Source organism: Megalobrama amblycephala, linkage group LG15 (assembly GCF_018812025.1).
Source record: "Megalobrama amblycephala isolate DHTTF-2021 linkage group LG15, ASM1881202v1, whole genome shotgun sequence".
NCBI classification, from domain to species: Eukaryota; Metazoa; Chordata; class Actinopteri; order Cypriniformes; family Xenocyprididae; genus Megalobrama; species Megalobrama amblycephala.
This window is the reverse complement of record NC_063058.1, coordinates 4,626,556-4,640,098: the sequence shown is the minus strand read 5'-3', so window position 1 is coordinate 4,640,098 and position 13,543 is coordinate 4,626,556. Positions and strand designations below refer to the sequence as shown.

Genomic DNA, 13,543 nt, shown 5'->3' with positions numbered 1-13,543 from the left:
TTGAAATAAGCTATATTGTAGGTTTTAATGGATCACGCTACAAACATAACGATCTTATAATACATGATGCATTGCTGTGTCAGTTATCGCATCATTCCCACTTTTGGACACTTTTGCTTCAACGGACATTAGACAACACTGCAAAATCAAGCTGTTATATTCATATATTTATTGTCCAACATTCCCAATTTTTCTGATGCATGTCATAATTTAATTTCATTTGTCGGTATTAATTCAGTGTTTAAAAGTCTAATACTAATACTAGATCTTTTAAAGAGTTTTAACCCAAACTGACTGAGAGCAAAAAGGTTTTGTGAAAAAGTTTTTTTTTTTTTAACAAAGCAGCTGATATTGCCATAGAAACTAGTGGACTGCCAAGTCGCCTTCACCCCAAAATGGCAGAAACGCAGGGCTGCTGCTGGCGCAGGTGTTGCAATGGAACATTCTGTTGAGTGTCTCTTCTTGTTAGTGAGGTAAATTGTGGTAAAGATGAGTCACTTAGAAAGAACCTGAAACTGGAATGTGAAAATGAATCTCATTGAATAAATAATAAATTAAACTGGTCATCAGCGCAATTCAATTGGTTTGGTAATAGCAAAAGGAAATAGAATGAAGTGACAATATGGCGTACACTGCAGACCCAGGTGAAAAAAAGTACACTTCTATAATGTACTTAAAGTGCTCTATTTTCACACACTAATTTTGTACTTAGTGCTGTCTCAAAATAGCACAGTTGAGTATACTTAGATGTTCTTAAGACTATCTTAAGAAGTACTAAAGAAGAATTTTAGTATATTAAGTACAAAATTAGTGCACGAAAATAGGGCACTTTAAGTACATTATAGAAATGTACTTTTTTCACCTGGGAGGGAATGGCATGCATGGGTGCCGTCCACGAAAGAAGCCTCTCCTAAAGCCCAGGCACAAAAAAGCCAGCCTAGAGTTTGCTGGGGCTCATGCTGACAAAGATGAAGACTACTGGGACTCTATACTCTGGAGTGATGAGTGAAGATTAATGTTTTTGGAACTAATGGCTTCAAAACTGTATGGCGTCGTGAAGGTGAGGAATACAAAGATAAATGCATGGTGCCTACAGTGAAACATGGTGTCAGTGTCCTTATGTGGGGCTGCATGAGTGCTGCTGGTGTCGGGGAGCTGCATTTCATTGATGGCATCATAAATTCACAGATGTACTGCTCTATACTGAAAGAGAAGATGCTACCATCACTCTGTCCACTTTTCCAACATGACAATGATCCTAAACACACATCTAAGGCCACTGTTGGATTTCTGAAGAGGAACAGGGTGAAAGTGATTCAGTGGCTCCTGATCTGAACCCAATTAGGGCTGTCAAACGATTAATCGCATACAAAATAAAAGTTTGAGTTTGCCTAATATATTTGTGAGTACTGTGTGTAATTATTATGTATATCTAAATACAAACACATTCATGTATATAGTTAAGAGAAATATGTTATTTATGAACAAAATATTTTTATTTATATATAATATAAATTAGATAAAAATAAATAAATACATATACTTGTAAATATTTCTCAAATAATATACATAATAATTACACACAGTACTCACATATATATTAGGCAAACTTAATCGCGATTAATCGTTTGACAGCCCTAAACCCGATCGAACACCTATGGGGAATTCTGAAGAGACAAGTTGAGCATCACTCTCCATCCAGCATCCAGTCTCTAAAAGAGGTCATTCTTGAAGAATGGGAAAAGATTAGATGTTGCAAAATGTCGTCAACTTGTTCAATCCATGCCTAGAAGACTTGGTGCTGTCATTAATAATCATGGAGGCCATACAAAGTACTAGATGTAGTAGTTTTTGTTGTGGGGTGTACTCATTTTTGCATCACCCTAATTTGAGTAAAACTAAAAAATGTGTAATCTAAGTTATATTATTAACTTTACTTTCATGTTATAAGTTAAACATATGTTATATTAAACTTAGTCTTGTCAACATTTTGGAAATTGTTTTTGTGTTCATTGAGATATTGTTTAAAATGTTACTTTCCAAAGGGGGTGTACTCAATTACGCTGAGCACTGTATATTCAAGACAAGCTGATTGCAGTTGTTTGTTGTTGTTTTTTTATTTTTTTGTTATATTCTATGGATTACAGATAAAGCGATGCCCATTTTCAAAAGCACACCCTAAGAAATTAAAGCGCTTATTTCTTTCAGTAACAGCTTTTAGGGGCGTCACTGTGAGCTGCTATTGGGAACGAATCTACAAATAACTGTTAATGACGAGAAGTTTCTTATTATTGCTGTGACATTTTCATGATTTACTTTATCAGTGTGAATATCTGCTCTATAAAGTATGTGAACTCACTCATCTGTGATCTGATGTTTTCTCTCTGTTTCTTCATCCTCTTCATTTGTTTTTCTGCTCTCTCTTCCTCTGCTCTTCTTCTCTCTTTCATCTCCTGTAAAATCTTTCTGTCTATTTCAAAATGGCGGCCGTTGTTTTGTGCCACTGTCTCCTCAATCTTCTCCAGCAGCTCCTTGATCTGAGTGTCGTCACTCCTGTTGAGATTGTTGAGAACATGATACCTGTTCCCACATTTGTCCAGCAGCCGCTGGAGATCCTGTCCTTCACTCTCAATGTGCTGCTCTATAGATGTGTCTAACAGAGAGTCTCCATGAGTGAACAGAACTATAGTGTGACTCCAGACTCTCTCACTGAGAAGATCCAGATGATCCTGCACTGATTTTATCTCATTATCTTTAAATCTATAGTCCACACGTATGATCAGTAGTACAGCGTGAGGTCCTGGAGGACACAGAGACACACTGAGCAAAATCTCCTGTTTCAGTATCTCAGGACTCTTCTCTACAGTGTAATTTATCCACCATCCTGGAGCTTCAATGACAGTGATGTGTCTGTCTGCTACTTCTCCATGTCTCCTCACACACTGAGCAGATGTCTTCAAGTCAAACTCCTCTCTGCCCAGGATGGTGTTTCCTGATGAACTCTTACCAGCTCCTCTATACCCCATCAACACAATCCTCAGATCTGAGTGATGTTGAGCTTCACCTGAAACAAACAGAGAACAAAACACACTTCTTAATGTGGATGAGATCTTAAATCTTCTTTAAGATTTAAAAAATGATAAAAATGATTTTGGTAATTGTGTAGCTGGAGAGCTGACCATATCTGAGAGTCAAACTACATTATTGATAATAAAATAAAGTTTACAGAGTTGAGCATATCAATGGAAAATAATTATGAATTATGGACAAAAGAAAATGCTTAATTTCAAGTGCACACAAAACACAACAGTCAAACAGATTAAACAAAACTAAATTATAAATAGCGTCATTATTGATAAAAAATTACAAATAAGTGTATCTGACATTAAATTAACTCTCAAATCAGAAAACACCCACTAAAAGTTATTAAAGACATATTCCAACACAAATTATTTCCATATTAAAGATTAATTACTTTTACCCCAAATGCTAATTACTTGTAATTTAACATTTTTAAACTTTGCCACTTTCCTAGGTTTTGCCCATTTGCCCAGAATTTTTTACTCATTTAAAATGTAATAAACTTTTATGCTCACTGATTCTTTAATATATTTTAATAAGTACAGGTCAGAATAAGTATGTTGTTTAAATGTGTACATAAATTTAATTGTTACACTGAATGACAATGGAAGATTATTTCACCCACATTGACATTTTATTCTCCCAAAACTTATTTGAAACCTTAAAAACAGACGTTTTACTTGCGTTTTATGTGCTTTTTGTATATAAAATCACATGTAAATTTCTATTGATGCAGAAATCTAAATGTCTTTGACCCGTATTCATTAAAAATAATCAAATTGGTGCTCTAAACCAGTGAATAAATCTCTCTCTTGTGTGTGTTACACCTGGGAAAGTGTTATCAATGCACTGGTGTCTATTAGCTCCAGCAAACACATAACTGTATTACATTTACATTCATTTACTGGAAAGAAAGCCAAAAAAAAAAAAAACTGTTTGTGTCTGCATATATTTAGTGACCAATGTAAAAGCAGTAAAAGTGTCTCACAAAAACTGTAAACGTTGACATTTTTTTCTTTCATAAAAATAGCTACTATCACAAGTTCAAATCTTACCAATGTTTATTTTACATGACATATTTTTGCCTTATTTGAAGCTCCAAATGAAATATCGATCCTCTAGCAGTCTAGTAGATTTTACTTGTAATGTTCTTTCAAAGTGTGTTTGACGAGACTCACTTTCTGCTGCTTCAGAACAGACAAACATGAGCGTGTCTATAGATGTAAAGATGATGTTTAAATTACAGTGCTCAGCGTAAATGAGTACACCCCCTTTGAAAAGTAACATTTTAAACAATATCTCAATTAACACAAAAACATTTTCCAAAATGTTGACAAGACTAAGTTTTATATAACATCTCTTTAACTTAACATGAAAGTAAAGTTAATAATATAACTTAGAGAACAACATTTATAGTTTTACTCAAATTAGGGTGATGCAAAAATGAGTACACCCCAGTGAAAGTCTCTGGAGCAAAGCTAAATTTTAGACTACAAATGTCTACTTTAACAAGAATTCAACCACAGGTGAGTCTAATTATTCATTACACAGGTGTCCAGCAGACAGGTGACTATAAAAGGGTGTTAAAACCCCTTCCCATTTCATGCCGTCAGCAATGGCACCACATGGAAGAGAAATGGCACAAGACCTGAGAAAGAAAATAATTTCTTTACACCAGAAAGGTGAAGGCTACAAGAAGATCAGCAAAGCTTTACTTATCAGTCAGAATACTGTAGCAAAAGTGGTACAAAAATTAAAAAAAGATGGAACTGCAACCACCTCACAGAGACGTCCAGGTCGACCAAAGTTAACACCTCGACAGGAGTGTCTTCTGATGAGAATTAAGGGTTGAAGAAAATCGGCATGCAAGTTCACTGCAGTTAAATAAAGAAGTAGAAAGCCAAACTGGGGTGAGTATTTCCCGTGACAATATGGCGTACACTGCAGACCCAGGTGAAAAAAAGTACACTTCTATAATGTACTTAAAGTGCTCTATTTTCACACACTAATTTTGTACTTAGTGCTGTCTCAAAATAGCACAGTTGAGTATACTTAGATGTTCTTAAGACTATCGTAAGAAGTACTAAAGAAGAATTTTTAGTATATTAAGTACAAAATTAGTGCACGAAAAAAGAGCACTTTAAGTACATTATAGAAATCTGTATGGCATCACAAAGGTGAGGAATACAAAGAAAAATGCATGGTGCCTATGAAACATGGTGGTGTCAGTGTCCTTATGTGGGGCTGCATGAGTGCTGCTGGTGTCGGGGAGCTGCATTTCATTGATGGCATCATGAATTCACAGATGTACTGCTCTATACTGAAAGAGAAGATGCTACCATCACTCCGTGCCCTTGGTCGTCATGCACTTTTCCAACATGACAATGATCCTAAACACACATCTAAGGCCACTGTTGGATTTCTGAAGAGGAACAGGGTGAAAGTGATTCAGTGGCTCCTGATCTGAACCCAATTAGGGCTGTCAAACGATTAATCGCATACAAAATAAAAGTTTGAGTTTGCCTAATATATGTGTGAGTACTGTGTGTAATTATTATGTATATCTAAATACAAACACATTCATGTATATAGTTAAGAGAAATATGTTATTTATGAACAAAATATTTTTATTTATATATAATATAAATTATATAAAAATAAATAAATACATATACTTGTAAATATTTCTCAAATATATACATTAATTTGTTTGTATTTATATATACATAATAATTACACACAGTACTCACATATATATTAGGCAAACTCAAACTTTTATTTTGTATGCGATTAATCGTTTGACAGCCCTAAACCCGATCGAACACCTGTGGGGAATTCTGAAGAGACAAGTTGAGCATCACTCTCCATCCAGCATCCAGTCTCTAAAAGAGGTCATTCTTGAAGAATGGAAAAAGATAGATGTTGCAAAATGTCGTCAACTTGTTCAATCCATGCCTAGAAGACTTGGTGCTGTCATTAATAATCATGGAGGCCATACAAAGTACTAGATGTAGTAGTTTTTGTTGTGGGGTGTACTCATTTTTGCATCACCCTAATTTGAGTAAAACTAAAAAATGTGTAATCTAAGTTATATTATTAACTTTACTTTCATGTTATAAGTTAAACATATGTTATATTAAACTTAGTCTTGTCAACATTTTGGAAATTGTTTTTGTGTTCATTGAGATATTGTTTAAAATGTTACTTTCCAAAGGGGGTGTACTCAATTACGCTGAGCACTGTATATTCAAGACAAGCTGATTGCAGTTGTTTGTTGTTGTTTTTTTATTTTTTTTGTTATATTCTATGGATTACAGATAAAGCGATGCCCATTTTCAAAAGCACACCCTAAGAAATTAAAGCGCTTATTTCTTTCAGTAACAGCTTTTAGGGGCGTCACTGTGAGCTGCTATTGGGAACGAATCTACAAATAACTGTTAATGACGAGAAGTTTCTTATTATTGCTGTGACATTTTCATGATTTACTTTATCAGTGTGAATATCTGCTCTATAAAGTATGTGAACTCACTCATCTGTGATCTGATGTTTTCTCTCTGTTTCTTCATCCTCTTCATTTGTTTTTCTGCTCTCTCTTCCTCTGCTCCTCTTCTCTCTTTCATCTCCTGTAAAATCTTTCTGTCTATTTCAAAATGGCGGCCGTTGTTTTGTGCCACTGTCTCCTCAATCTTCTCCAGCAGCTCCTTGATCTGAGTGTCGTCACTCCTGTTGAGATTGTTGAGAACATGATACCTGTTCCCACATTTGTCCAGCAGCCGCTGGAGATCCTGTCCTTCACTCTCAATGTGCTGCTCTATAGATGTGTCTAACAGAGAGTCTCCATGAGTGAACAGAACTATAGTGTGACTCCAGACTCTCTCACTGAGAAGATCCAGATGATCCTGCACTGCTTTTCTCTCATTATCTTTAAATCTGTAGTCCACACGTATGATCAGTAGTACAGCATGAGGTCCTGGAGGACACAGAGACACACTGAGCAAAATCTCCTGTTTCAGTATCTCAGGACTCTTCTCTACAGTGTAATTTATCCACCATCCTGGAGCTTCAATGACAGTGATGTGTCTGTCTGCTACTTCTCCATGTCTCCTCACACACTGAGCAGATGTCTTCAAGTCAAACTCCTCTCTGCCCAGGATGGTGTTTCCTGATGAACTCTTACCAGCTCCTCTATACCCCATCAACACAATCCTCAGATCTGAGAGATGTTGAGCTTCACCTGAAACAAACAGAGAACAAAACACACTTCTTAATGTGGATGAGATCTCAAATCTTCTTTAAGATTTAAAAAATGATAAAAATGATTTTGGTAATTGTGTAGCTGCTGGAGAGTTACTGAAATAAAGTTTACCATATCTGTATGAGTGTCAAACTACACATTATTGATAAAAAATTACAAATAAGTGTATCTGACATTAAATTAACTCTCAAATCAGAGTTATTAAAGATTATTTCCATATTAAAGATTAATTACTTTTACCCCAAATGCTAATTACTTGTAATTTAACATTTTTAAACTTTGCCACTTTCCTAGGTTTTGCCCATTTGCCCAGAATTTTTTACTCATTTAAAATGTAATAAACTTTATGCTCACTGATTCTTTAATATATTTTAATAAGTACAGGTCAGAATAAGTATGTTGTTTAAATGTGTACATAAATTTAATTGTTACACTGAATGACAATGGAAGATTATTTCACCCACATTGACATTTTATTCTCCCAAACTTATTTGAAACCTTAAAAAACAGACGTTTTACTTGCGTTTTATGTGCTTTTTGTATATAAAATCACATGTAAATTTCTATTGATGCAGAAATCTAAATGTCTTTGACCCGTATTCATTAAAAATAATCAAATTGGTGCTCTAAACCAGTGAATAAATCTCTCTCTTGTGTGTGTTACACCTGGGAAAGTGTTATCAATGCACTGGTGTCTATTAGCTCCAGCAAACACATAACTGTATTACATTTACATTCATTTACTGGAAAGAAAGCCAAAAAAAAAAAAAACTGTTTGTGTCTGCATATATTTAGTGACCAATGTAAAAGCAGTAAAAGTGTCTCACAAAAACTGTAAACGTTGACATTTTTTTCTTTCATAAAAATAGCTACTATCACAAGTTCAAATCTTACCAATGTTTATTTTACATGACATATTTTTGCCTTATTTGAAGCTCCAAATGAAATATCGATCCTCTAGCAGTCTAGTAGATTTTACTTGTAATGTTCTTTCAAAGTGTGTTTGACGAGACTCACTTTCTGCTGCTTCAGAACAGACAAACATGAGCGTGTCTATAGATGAAAAGATGATGTTTAAATTACAGTGCTCAGCGTAAATGAGTACACCCCTTTGAAAGTAACATTTTTAAACAATATCTCAATTAACACAAAAACATTTTCCAAAATGTTGACAAGACTAAGTTTTATATAACATCTCTTTAACTTAACATGAAAGTAAAGTTAATAATATAACTTAGAGAACAACATTTATAGTTTTACTCAAATTAGGGTGATGCAAAAATGAGCACACCCCAGTGAAAGTCTCTGGAGCAAAGCTAAATTTTAGACTACAAATGTCTACTTTAACAAGAATTCAACCACAGGTGAGTCTAATTATTCATTACACAGGTGTCCAGCAGACAGGTGACTATAAAAGGGTGTTAAAACCCCTTCCCATTTCATGCCGTCAGCAATGGCACCACATGGAAGAGAAATGGCACAAGACCTGAGAAAGAAAATAATTTCTTTACACCAGAAAGGTGAAGGCTACAAGAAGATCAGCAAAGCTTTACTTATCAGTCAGAATACTGTAGCAAAAGTGGTACAAAAATTAAAAAAAGATGGAACTGCAACCATCTCACAGAGACGTCCAGGTCGTCCACGGAAGTTAACACCTCGACAGGAGTGTCTTCTGATGAGAAGGGTTGAAGAAAATCGGCATGCAAGTTCACTGCAGTTATCTAAAGAAGTAGAAAGCCAAACTGGGGTGAGTATTTCCCGTGACAATATGGCGTACACTGCAGACCCAGGTGAAAAAAAGTACACTTCTATAATGTACTTAAAGTGCTCTATTTTCACACACTAATTTTGTACTTAGTGCTGTCTCAAAATAGCACAGTTGAGTATACTTAGATGTTCTTAAGACTATCTTAAGAAGTACTAAAGAAGAATTTTTAGTATATTAAGTACAAAATTAGTGCACGAAAAAAGAGCACTTTAAGTACATTATAGAAATCTGTATGGCATCACAAAGGTGAGGAATACAAAGAAAAATGCATGGTGCCTATGAAACATGGTGGTGTCAGTGTCCTTATGTGGGGCTGCATGAGTGCTGCTGGTGTCGGGGAGCTGCATTTCATTGATGGCATCATGAATTCACAGATGTACTGCTCTATACTGAAAGAGAAGATGCTACCATCACTCCGTGCCCTTGGTCGTCATGCACTTTTCCAACATGACAATGATCCTAAACACACATCTAAGGCCACTGTTGGATTTCTGAAGAGGAACAGGGTGAAAGTGATTCAGTGGCTCCTGATCTGAACCCAATTAGGGCTGTCAAACGATTAATCGCATACAAAATAAAGTTTGAGTTTGCCTAATATATGTGTGAGTACTGTGTGTAATTATTATGTATATCTAAATACAAACATTCATGTATATAGTTAAGAGAAATATGTTATTTATGAACAAAATATTTTTATTTATATATAATATAAATTATATAAAAATAAATAAATACATATACTTGTAAATATTTCTCAAATATATACATTAATTTGTTTGTATTTATATATACATAATAATTACACACAGTACTCACATATATATTAGGCAAACTCAAACTTTTATTTTGTATGCGATTAATCGTTTGACAGCCCTAACCCGATCGAACACCTATGGGGAATTCTGAAGAGACAAGTTGAGCATCACTCTCCATCCAGCATCCATCCCTAAAAGAGGTCATTCTTGAAGAATGGAAAAAGATTAATGTTGCAAAATGTCTTCAACTTGTTCATTCCGACTTGGTGCTGTCATTAATAATCATGGAGGCCATACAAAGTACTAGATGTAGTAGTTTTTGTTGTGGGGTGTACTCATTTTTGCATCACCCTAATTTGAGTAAAACTAAAAAATGTGTAATCTAAGTTATATTATTAACTTTACTTTCATGTTATAAGTTAAACATATTTTATATTAAACTTAGTCTAGTCAACATTTTGTAAATTGTTTTTGTGTTCATTGAGATATTGTTTAAAATGTTACTTTTCAAAGGGGGTGTACTCATTTACGCTGAGCACTGTATATTCAAGACAAGCTGATTGCAGTTGTTTGTTGTTGGGTTTTTTTTGTTGTTGTTGTTATTTTCTATGGATTAGAGATAAAGCGGTCCATTTTCAAAAGCACACCTAATGAAGAACTGGATTGTTTAAGAAATTAAAGCGCTTATTTCTTTCAGTAACAGCTTTTAGGGGCGTCACTGTGAGCTGCTATTGGGAATGAATCTACAAATAACAGTTAATAACGAGAAGTTTCTTGATATTATTGCTGTGACTGTGACATTTTCATGATTTACTTCATATATCAGTGTGAATATCTGCAATATAAAGTATGTGGACTCACTCATCTGTGATCTGATGTTTTCTCTCCGTTTCTTCATCCTCTTTATTCGTTCTTCTGCTCTCTCTTCCTCTGCTCTTCTTCTCTCTTTCATCTTCTGTAAAATCTTTCTGTCTATTTCAAAATGGCGGCCGTTGTTTTGTGCCACTGTCTCCTCAATCTTCTCCAGCAGCTCCTTGATCTGAGTGTCGTCACTCCTGTTGAGATTGTTGAGAACATGATACCTGTTCCCACATTTGTCCAGCAGCCACTGGAGATCCTGTCCTTCACTCTCAATGTGCTGCTCTATAGATGTGTCTAACAGAGAGTCTCCATGAGTGAACAGAACTATAGCGTGACTCCAGAGTCTCTCACTGAGAAGATCCAGATGACCCTGCACTGCTTTTCTGTGTGTCTCTTTAAATCTAGTGTCCACACGTATGATCAGTAGTACAGCGTGTGGTCCTGGAGGACACAGAGACACACTGAGCAAAATCTCCTGTTTCAGTATCTCAGGACTGTCCTCTACAGCATAATTCCTCCACCATCCTGGAGCTTCAATAACAGTGATGTGTCTGTCTGCTACTTCTCCATGTCTCCTCACACACTGAGCAGATCTCTTCAATTCAAACTCCTCTCTGCCCAGGATGGTGTTTCCTGATGAACTCTTACCAGCATATCTATACCCCATCAACACAATCCTCAGATCTGAGAGATGCTGAGCGTCACCTGAAACAAACAGAGAACAAAACACACTTATCCTGTTGTGTGTGTTTTCTGAACAGTGCTAATCATAATACAAATGTCTCAATAAGTTCAGTTAATCATCATCCATGGTTAACTAAATTATGAAGGAATTAATCGTTTCATTTCCTTAATCATGTGCGGGGAAAAACAGATTACAGATAACTAAATTAATGAATAAATCTCTCGCGCAAGAGATTGCACAGCCACACACTTTAAAACACATGACATATTCTGCAAATTAACCTAAATGCAATCTGTGACAAGCCATATTTATAAGCAGAAACGACTTTATGGAGAACAAAAAGCAAGCCCTAAGTGTCTTACAAAACATTATTAGTTGTATCGACCAATATGAAAGTGAAAGCAGTAGTAATGTCTCGCAGAAACAGTAAACACGTCAAGTTTGATTAAAAGTCATTTTTACAATGAAATAACAAGGAAAAGACTTAACAAGAAAAAATGCTTACTTAAGTCCATTTTACACTATCTCAGTCGGAGTTTCAGAGTAAATGCGGGTTCACGTTGATCTTTCTGGACTTTCACAGGTGTTCAGATCATGGGCGGGGCGACAGGTGTACGGAAGAGTGCGAAGCTGATGTTCGAGGTTGATTTCCACATACACAAAAATAAGATTTTAGCGTTTTTCAAACGTTATATCTTCAAATCCAGATTTTTTTTTAAAAAAAAGATTGATATTTTAAGAGTAAACTACTTCATACATCATATACTTGTTTTATTTGAAAGTAACAGTTGCAAGTTGCATAATTTAGTCTCCATGCAGTCAATATTTTTATCCATTAAAACTCATATTTCATCATCAAAATGACATTTAAACATGAAAATAATTTCCTGCCGTAAAATAGTTTGAATGTAACACCCTTGCTTCATTTAATATAAGCAGATTCATGAATATGCAAATTAGTTCCCGCCTCCACTCAATCGCACCAGCTCAGACCTGATCCACTCGCTCAAATTTACTATAGTAATCGCAACACAATGGCAAGTGGAAATAGTGGTTTAATTCAGTCATATATGTTTGAACCAGAAACTAGTACATCGACTGATTTCAAACCGCGTTTTTGGTTCACAACAGTTTTATGTTGAAAATACTCAGCAGTGCTGTTGACTTTTCTTAAAGCATATTAAAAACACCACATAGACATATTACCAACTTGATTTTCCCCACAGGAGTCTTTAATTATTTAATCTTAAATGTGAGTCCTTGTGATATACAGTACAATCAAAACACAAGTAAAAGATTCAAACATCTACATGGCGTTATAGCATTTTATTTCACATTTATTACAGAAAAGAATAAGTCTAAATGTCATTGTTCAAATGTTTTTGATACATTACATACTTTTTAAAATCCTTTAATTCTTCAGGACTGACAAATGTTAAAACATGGGGAAAATCTATTAAACAAATGTTATATTCACAGAAGCAACATCAGTTTAATTGTTATTTAAGGCAGTCAGATTTGTGTTGTTCAGGATGTTCAGAGCTCTTCTGAATCACTGAGATCCCGTCCATATCCAGATCCACTGAATGAACACTGAAGGAACCAATGCCCTGTCAAAACAACAGTAGGACCAACACCATTCAGAAATACATTTTACTTTCACCATTTCTGTTCTTCAGTTTTTACTAGGACACTAAACACACGCAGGTCTTTCAGCAACAGTCCTGTTGAGTTTAAATCGCACAGATATTGAATGATTCAGAGAGAAGAGCTTCTACATGATCAGTTTAGAAAGGGTTAAAAACAACCGTTCTTCTTCATGTTCTCATTCTGTAGCGCTTGAACCAGTTTCTCTGCCTCACCTGTATGTTTGTGAGAATCTCTGTCACTGTTTCCTTCTGCTGAGGCTCACGGGTGAGTAAGAACAGGAATCCTCCTCCTCCTGCTCCTGCCAGACTCTGTCCTAAACTCAGCGGCTGAAGAGCGTTCATCATGGATCTCACTGCCGCCGGCTCACAGCCTGGAGCCATCAGCTTCTTCTGCTGCCAGTATGAGTCCATACACTCGCCCAACCTGAGGAGAGATCCTGAGAGAAAGAGTCAAATACTACTTCAATATCTATGGATTTGGCTCTAATT

At 35.5% G+C, this 13,543-nt stretch overlaps 2 protein-coding genes across 2 annotated transcripts in view; both read right to left on the bottom strand.

Moving 5' to 3' along the window:
- Nucleotides 1-13,543, bottom strand: part of LOC125246551 — a 224,906-nt gene that overhangs the window by 20,239 nt on the left and 191,124 nt on the right. Inside the window, 2 exon segments of the mRNA XM_048157496.1 lie at nt 2,360-3,064; nt 6,611-7,315. Of these exon segments, the coding sequence (XP_048013453.1) occupies nt 2,360-3,064; nt 6,611-7,315 (1,410 nt within the window).
- Nucleotides 12,858-13,517, bottom strand: LOC125246648 (L-fucose kinase-like). The gene is made up of 2 exons (XM_048157626.1): nt 13,268-13,517; nt 12,858-13,015 (listed from the first exon to the last, which is right to left on the bottom strand). Exons 1-2 carry the CDS (start codon nt 13,463-13,465, stop codon nt 12,905-12,907), a joined length of 309 nt encoding a protein of 102 aa, XP_048013583.1. The 5' UTR covers nt 13,466-13,517; the 3' UTR covers nt 12,858-12,904.

Bases quoted from the DNA above. Each gene is read 5' to 3' on its own strand.
- LOC125246648 (XM_048157626.1), bottom strand. From the start codon at position 13,465: ATGGACTCATACTGGCAGCAGAAGAAGCTGATGGCTCCAGGCTGTGAG. The intron at 13,016-13,267 runs GTGAGGCAGAGA...TTGTTTTGACAG, and splicing joins AGATTCTCACAAACATACAG to GGCATTGGTTCCTTCAGTGT.